General features: G+C 38.3%; 1 protein-coding gene across 1 annotated transcript; it reads right to left on the bottom strand.

Annotated features, from left to right (window-relative positions):
• Window positions 1-71: 71 nt before the first annotated feature.
• LOC145232335 (uncharacterized) lies at window positions 72-5,123 on the bottom strand. The gene is made up of 3 exons (XM_080096929.1): window positions 3,378-5,123; window positions 1,237-1,362; window positions 72-666 (listed from the first exon to the last, which is right to left on the bottom strand). Exons 1-3 carry the CDS (start codon window positions 4,257-4,259, stop codon window positions 475-477), a joined length of 1,200 nt encoding a protein of 399 aa, XP_079953055.1. The 5' UTR covers window positions 4,260-5,123; the 3' UTR covers window positions 72-474.
• Window positions 5,124-8,670: the final 3,547 nt, after the last annotated feature.

Genomic DNA, 8,670 nt, shown 5'->3' with positions numbered 1-8,670 from the left:
CCAAAGCTAAGTATTGGTGTATATACAATACATCGTGTAGACGTTTCGACAATCTCTGTTGTCATTATCAGTGCAGGTTGTCAATCAAGCTGTAGAACACGGAATATGATTATGAGCATTAATAAAAAGAAGGTTCTACAGCTTGATTGATATGGACGTACTTGTCCGATTTGTCGTGCCCGGCTTGGTGGGTAGGAATTTTTACTTATGTCGTTTCTAGCTTTGCTGTTTTCAATGTGTTCCAAACAGCAAAAACAGCGCCCCACAATGGCGTAAGGAATCATTTATCGCCAGAAAGCGCAATTGCAATCATGGCGTGATCAAAATCATGACATGATAAAACCCACGATATGATAAATCATTACAAACACACAACACGTCAATTGGAACTCATGCAGCAAAGTAAAAGCTGCTTTAATTTCTTAAACTCATTGGCGCCCTCCAGGAGCCACAGTTGGTGTTGATTTTTTACCGCTAGGTGTACTCAGGCAGGTAGTAGTCGTATTCTACTGCTGCGTACGGTAGATTTGCTTTGACAACAAACACCACAATCGCTGTAGCGAGCCCGGTAATACCGAACATAACTCCAGTGTCAGCCAGCTTACGAGCTTTCAGTGAACTTAAATACGCCTTGTCCCGTTCGTTTCGAGCCAAATATCGTCGAACCTGGAAACCAAAAATTATATTTTGTTCTCTGGAAATCTGTCAATGTTAACAAGGCTTTTTGCTATGTGATGTTTTACTAAAGAAACCCTGGAAAGTTTACAAATTTAACACAGTGGTATTTAATGACTTGTCAGTTTCATGGATATTTTAAACAGCCCTTAATATACCAATTGGTTTTTAGGCTTGCAATAAACCAATATGTATTTTCCCTTTACTAGTTTATAGCACATTTCTGTGTATAAAGTGTTGCTTATACAAACTAAAGCTACTCTTCTGGCGAATTACCGATGTTTTGACGTCCTGTTATTGCCCAGATAAAGGCGACCTGAATGGGACGTTGAACGGTCGGTAAAAACAGTACATTTGACAGAAAAAAGGCCCTCTATTTATTTGTTGACTCTCCAAAGCCTAATACTGCCCCAAACTCTTAATAGACTTAGTTAATAACTAAGTAATAGGTGAAGTCTAACGGTTCATCCCCAAAAACCGTTACATCTATTTGTATTTGTTAGACACAAGCGAGGTTCAAAATCACATTTCTTTAAGTCAACAACAATACCAGCTGCTTACCGCAAACGTGTAACACATGGAGGCGACACCCAGTGGCAGAAAGCACAATATGGCAAATATTGCCAGGAAGAAATTGTCGGTTACCAGATCGGAAGAAAACGTAGGTTTCGGGTCGTAGTAGGTCCTCTGAACAAAAATTAATTGTGGATAGTAGAGTAGTAAACATACGTAGCTTGTGAGGTTTTAGGCTTGGAATTTTCTGTCACAACTTTACAAAATAACACAAGTTAAGCTAGTATCTGAGTGTAAAACACTACGACGTTTCGATAGTTTCTTTTGTCATCGTCCGTACGAACCATTGTGATGCTTTACGCTGAAATACTGGCTTACTGACCCTGGATTGTGTCACTAACACGAGTTAAGTTTGTTTGTTGCAGGGCTTTTTTTCCAATAAAAAAACAAAACACATTGGAGGCTAGAAAGCAAATTAGGTCCAATGTGTTTTGGGTTTTTATTGAAAAAAAATCCATGCGTTTGCAATTATGAGACGGTTTATTTGTAGTAAGTGTCCTTAAGGTTTGCTAAGTTTTTAAACTTTTTATTAAAATCTTCCGTACGTATATCTTTAGAATTACAAATATATCTAAAATAAGATTGCACAGGTCAATAGCTGTCGATTCGTTTTGTGCATAGCTTTGATAAAAACAACTGTACATTAAAGGTGAAATATTAGGCATTTGAACATTTTGGCGATATTTTACGCTATTATGCATAAATGTTTATCGATAAAATTCAATTAGATCAAAATTTAGAGGTCGAAATCATTCAACATGTGCAAAAACCACCTTCCTTGCAACGAACCTTGAAAATGTCTCAACAAAGCCACACGGGTCCTTGGGGGCGATTTTTTTCGCGGCTCATAATTTGTTTGACAGAATTAAACCACAGCAGGTTCGATATCGGACAATCGGGCTTCGCGAGCCAAAATTAAAACAACCTCATCAACTGCGTCTCGGGTCCCGCGGGTGCGGATGCACAGACGCCTCATTTATTTTCATTGATGCGCTAGACATCAGGTCATTTCTCTCCTACTCTTTCCTTCACGCTTTTATGTCGTCAGGTGTGTTTTTGTCATGTCATCAAAGGGGTCTTTGTGATTTGTGAAGTAGGGCATTGTTGCCTAATTGCGAGAGATTGTGAGCCTCTTTCCGAAATTAGGAATCAGCTTTTTGACACGGCTTTTGCTTGTGGCGCACTTACTCATGTTGTCAAAACCTTAATAAGACCCCAAGAAATTGGCTGTTGTTGGCATATTGGCATACTGTATTAACAATCAGTGCTCTTCCAGTAGAACAGGGGTGTCCAAACTTTTTGTAATAGGGGCCAAATTTTATCAGGTGCAGACAACCGCGGGCCAACGATGCAGACAACCGCGGGCCAAAGCAAACTTTTTAACTGGACAATCATAACACAAAATACACGGCATGAACAAAAATTTTGGTTTTTGTTGCGTCAGCACCGTATACTTTCAGTAATTGTAGTTCTATGGAAAAGCTTTGCGTGAAGTCACAAGTCACCTCAACCCAAAACCTTACTTTAAATGTTTGCGGGCCATACGAAAGAAAATTTGAAACAACAGCTGTGGGCCACTTAAAATGCTGTCGCGGGCCGCACTTTGGACACCCCTGCAGTAGAATATGTTAATTTTGTAAGTCCCTAAGATGACCAAGTGGTTAGCGCAACTGCCCTGTGGTCACAAGGTTGTGGGTTTTAATCCTGTTTTGCCCTGAGATGAAAATTAAGCGGTGACTTGTTACCATCTGATGCTGGGTTCAACTACACCGTCACTATCATCCACGCCAAAAAAATATAAACAAAAAACGGACAAATAAAAAGACAGACATCTCGACAATAAATTCATCCCGACAGAAATAACGCATTCAGATGACTTTCGCCCACCTCAACTTCACTTTTGGCTGTTTATGTTTGTTACATTCTGGTTGGTCACGTGATATTTTTGGCCAATCATCGTCGTTTTTACCATTCTTAATCCCAAATCTTAACGTTCTACTCCTTGTTTGCCCTCCAGTAGTTAATTTTAATTTCGGTCAATTTTCGAAATTTTGAAGGTTTTTGTTAAACCTTGGAACCACTTCGTCGAACATATGTTAGGAAAAACAGATTAGTTTGACCCAACTCACCTTTGTCATGATGATCTCCTCTTTCCTCCTCCTACTCCGGATCGCATTCCTCCTGGCGATCCTGTACGCAGCGCTCCTTCCATGGAGCTGAGTCTTCCTCCTGATTCTGGATGACGCCGTTCTTCTTCTCTTCCGTCGCTTCCTTCTCTCTAATCCAATTGTCTTCTCACCCACTACGTCACAAACCGTGTGTGGTGACGTCACAAGACTTTCTCTGACGTAAAAGCGTCTATCCGCGAGCGTTGAAGCGTGACTGCATCCTCCTTCGTCGCGATAATGTGTTCTAGAATTCCATGCGTTATAATTGACATTGTTCAGGGAAGCCGCGCGCGCCTGCATTCTTTGTGAGAGTCGTTTCGATGGATTTTCCACCTTCCGCATCGGACATTGTGACGTCACTTTTACCGGTGGTGACGTCACAGGGCAAAGGAAGTTGCTGCTGACGTCACCGTTCGTTAAAACAAGGTTTGTATATTGGGGATTTTGTAGCATGTTGTGTGGATGACTCAGCAAGTTTTGTGGGTGACTTAGAAGGTTTTGCGGGTGATTCAGCAAGTTTTGTGGGTGATTCAGCAAGTTTTGTGGGTGTTCGACAATGACCCTACAATGGGAATTTGTAACGTCACCGGGGCCAATTGACAACCGGTAGTCAGCCCGATTCGTCCACCCATCTTTACAGATTCTGACGTCATTAACGGGAGGCGGCATGACGTAAGAAGGGGTGCTGTGTGACGCAGTATTAGTGGGACTCGTGCTGCCATTGGACGAGGGGCCGGCGACTTCCATCTCTTGTGTTGCCTCCAGACCTCGCTTGATTTCATCTACCAACAGGTTCCAGTGTTTTTTCGGCGATTCCGCGGTGATTGTTTGTATTCCTTGCATTATTGAGGTTCTCGCGCTTTAGTCTCAAACAGCCGGCATCAGTCAGCCACATACAAACATTGTAATTAGTGTCCTGTTCGATTTGCACAAAACGAAGGAAAGGAGGAGATTGATTTAGTGAAAAAGCTTGGCATCGATTCTGGTCCACATTTTGTTTTGTGTAAGTGTAAATTAAGCAGTTTACAAAAATTATTGCGTTAATTAAGCAAACAAGCACTGGTTTTCAAACTGTAATTTAAAGACTTTACGCACTGTTTGGATTTTGCATTACATCACAGTGGTTTAACACGATGTGATGTCGTTTTTAAGGAGTAAATATTTAATTTATAAAGTAGCACATACTTGTAACAAACAAACTATTGATCTTTGCCTGGTTTTCGGTGCTCTCAACTTTCTGTTTTCAAAAATCACTTTGTAAGTTTATGTTGTAATGACCACTCAACCGCACAAGGCCAATATCCAGGACGGAAATCGCTCATACAGCATTTGTATATTGATCGATAAATGTTTATTGCTGTAACAAACCTTTCCAGCAAACTATAACCATGCCTGCACAGTTATCTTTAGTTCCAAAAGCAAAATAATTTTCCACTAAAAACTAAATCATTTTCTACAGAAACTTTGAAGGTGCTATCGTATTCAATCTCATCAATTACATTTGTATTTTCCTCTGATGACATTTGTTTTAACAAAACTTTTGCGTTCTAATTCACGTTTCGGAAAGGTTGACAAGAAAGCAATACAACAGTGTCCAAACCCTTCCTTTCTCACTGTGTATTCTTCTCTGATAAGATATTGAAACCAGTTGTGAGATCGATACAAATTGCATTTATTCGCCTGTCAAGCTGTCAGACTGTTTGGTTACGCTATTACTCTAGAGCAGGGGTTCTTAAACTGGGGGGCGCGCCCCCCTAGGGGGGCGTGAAGGGTTCGCAAGGGGGGCGCAGCACAATCTGGCAGCAAAGTTTTCACTTGCAAACAATTGTAAATTAATGCATTGGAATTATGTCGGCGCTGATTTCGAACTTATTGTTTAAAGTATAAACGCTTCAATACTCTGAAATGGATGTCCAGTTGTATTAACCAAACTTTTCCCACTGCGGGCCGCCGCATAGTTTACATGCCCTAGTGCCGTCTTCTCAAACTTAGCCCATGAGGCGATTTTTATATGGGCGCCAAGATATGGTCATTTTAAAACCCCATTTAAAATCTCTTAAATTATATAGTTAGTCTCATCTTACAAGGAATGCTTGTATATTATGTCATAAGTGACACAATAAGGCAATTGTTTGAGCACAATTAAAATTTTTTGTTTTGTCTGTGACATAATAAACTGGGTTTGGATCAATCCTGGGCGTTGCAATCCTTTGAGAGTCGGTAATATTAATTTTACATGTCGTAGCAGTAAACTTTCGTAAGGAGTAGATTAAGTTTTGACGGTAACAAAGCTATCAATACGATTTGGCAAACCAAAAATTGGGTCGCGAGCCGGATGAAATGACCTCGCGGGCCGTAGTTTGGTGACCCCTGTACTATATAGTCGGCTGTACATTCTTTATTTGTGCGCAATTTCGCATTAGAGATTGCCCTGACTTTGAGTGAATCAACGATTTCTGGGCAACATTTGCGTAGTTTAAAAGAATACTGGCAACGTGTCTCTGTGTTCGCAAAAGCCTACTTTTTCGCAACTTATCAGTGTTGAAGTGGCTTTTTCCAACGTTCGGAACTAACTTGACAGTAGCTTAAAGGGGACCTACCATGTATGTTGTTTCCGAAAAACAAGACAAGCATCATTAGTGCTAATTTTTGTAGGGGAGGGGGGGCGTGAGAATAAATAATTAGTGTAAAGTGGGGCGCGACTGAAAAAGTTTAAGAACCCCTGCTCTAGAGCTCGCTGGTGAAAACTAACAAACTTAATATACGACATTTGGCCTAATTGGAAATTGTAAGAAATGTAATTATGTCGTTTCAAATAATCACATATCAGCCAAATAGAAAAAAATGATGAAGTTGAGGTTTTTTGGTTTAATGTTTTGTAAACGAAATTCTTGACAACACGCACACACAAGATGAGTTTTTAAACACAAATACAAAAAACTATAAGTTTTATGTTTTACAACATTGCCCAAAAATGTTATTCAACACAAAGAAAAATTTAAAACTCCCAAAACCCCTGGCAGATTTTTGGAAAACACACGAAAATCGACTTTTATCATAAACAAAACACGAAATATATTTTTAATCACCGTCGAAATTTTAAGAGATCTCCAAATTTAGCTTGAGACAATGTCGAACCTTTAAATGGCAAGTTTGTGAAACAAAATTTGAAGGTTAGGGCATTTCAGTCGATTTCTCATCATCGTGATAAACCAAACCACGATCACAGATTGCGGTTGTCGTTGAGTCATCAAAGTGTTTCGACCTTCCGGCTGTGTTTTAATGCAATTAACAAGCAGTGTCGCATGAAAAACACCAGTTTGCCAATTTTCACCAGCCTGATTTCAAACTATAGTGTTTGTTTGACAGTGCTTACACAACGGTTTAAACACTTTTAAGTTTCACTCTAACAGTGGACAAATAAACTTTGCATAAAACGTCGACAACTGTTTAATGAGTAAAATAACGGCCCCAAAAGACGTAAAAGCGACATGCTTTATTTAAAACCGTTTGGCAAATGCTCATGCCATCATCAGTGATTATATGTACGCCACATCAGTTACACGTTTAAAAAATATTGCATATCGCTTATTACGTCTATTTTCATATTTTCATCATTAAACTTATGAACAGAAATGTAGCGTTCCATCGTCTACTCTACTGTATTGCTATGCTTTTTGATCGTGAACAATCCTTTTCATCATTCGGATTCTAAAACTACAGCGTCTAGAAGCAGAAAACCTTTTTTTAATAGCTTTGCACTCGCAATGACAACAGCATAGAATGCTGAAACGCCTACAATAGAAAGTGTTTAACTTTATCATTTTTAAGCTCTCTGGCAGTTTTTTGCTTTATCAAGCTATTTTTAAAGTATTTTTAAAGTTTCAAAGAAGACAAGGCATAATGGCCATTTTTTTCAAATGGAGAAAAGGAATAGACTAATTTGTATAAAAAGAGCAAAAGGCACATAACATATAACAGCCTAAATGTTTTAATAAGTGCAAAAGTTTAGGTTTTAGGAATTCGGTTAATCTCTCATTTTTTTGTAAAGAGCAAAAGACATAAAAAGGTCCAATGTTTTTTCAAAGAACACAAGAAAAATATGGCAAAATAAATTTAACCTAGTTTGTTGTCAAAATTTCGATTAGTTTTCCAAGAACAAATTTCGCATCAACATAACACACAGCATTACAACACTAACTGACCTAACGTTTTGAAACATGAGTTCACTAGGTCAGTGCACTTTACTCCCATAAGTAATTCCCAAACGTACACAAGCATTTTGTGACTCAATTGATTAACGTTAAGCGCAAGACCACGTAAGATGTAAAGCCTAATGACATTGGTTAGAAAATGTCTTGTGTGTGTTGTTTTGTGTATTTTAAAGTTGGTACAAAAAACACTTTGTAATTTTACAAGCACAAATTGTTGTAGCCTGCTACTATGTGTATTTATAAATTTAAAATCACCATTTTTTATATTGAACTTCCCAACTTATAAATTCAAAACTAAAGCAATGACTTACACTCACTATTATCATCAACAACAAAAATTAAAACCAATTAAAGTTTTACACACAAGCATATAAACTGCAATTGTTAAATGGTTTATTATCACACAAACTATATCTAAAAGACTTAGATTGATACAGTTTTACCAAATTTTCGTCATGAGAAAATATTGTCTTTTCGAATGCAAAACGTGTTTTGTAGCCCTTAACATAAATATGCCTTTTTACATGTTTTAAACACACAATTTTTGACATAAAAAATTTTATCTTCTAAAAGTTTTAAGAAGTTATCAACGCAACTAGCTATCTATTCTTTCCAATAAAGAACCGTTTTAATGCAATATATTTAAAATAACTGATAAAATAACATGATCAAAAATGCCAAAAACAATCAACACTTTAATAAAGCAATGCAATCTCCTTGCATCAACGTGTTTGAACTTAATCAAAACTGCTGTATCAAGGATCTCTCCTGTTACACAACCAAGCGTTTTTTCACTGTCCCGTGGCTCGTTGTCTGTTTATCGATTTACCTTCTCATGTGGTCACATCGGCGTGACTGATTTGTCTTTACTCTCAAAACTACATTTACCCAATTAACCACCAACTGCTGCTGTTGTTGCTTCGACGACTGCAATGTATTAGACCAGTGGATCTCAACCTTTTTAACTTTGCCGACCGGTAAAATTGTTTTTTAGAATCTAAACCTGCTTCACGTAATAATGAATCTATTACATTGGCTGT

The sequence above is a fragment of the Phallusia mammillata genome, chromosome 6 (assembly GCF_965637545.1).
Source record: "Phallusia mammillata chromosome 6, kaPhaMamm4.hap1.1, whole genome shotgun sequence".
In the NCBI taxonomy this organism is placed as follows: Eukaryota; Metazoa; Chordata; class Ascidiacea; order Phlebobranchia; family Ascidiidae; genus Phallusia; species Phallusia mammillata.
This window is presented reverse-complemented; position numbering and strand designations above follow the sequence as displayed.

Bases quoted from the DNA above. Each gene is read 5' to 3' on its own strand.
- LOC145232335 (XM_080096929.1), bottom strand. From the start codon at position 4,259: ATGCAAGGAATACAAACAATCACCGCGGAATCGCCGAAAAAACACTGG. The intron at 1,363-3,377 runs GTGAGTTGGGTC...ATTTTTGTTCAG, and splicing joins AGGAGATCATCATGACAAAG to AGGACCTACTACGACCCGAA. The intron at 667-1,236 runs GTAAGCAGCTGG...TTTGGTTTCCAG, and splicing joins CCATGTGTTACACGTTTGCG to GTTCGACGATATTTGGCTCG.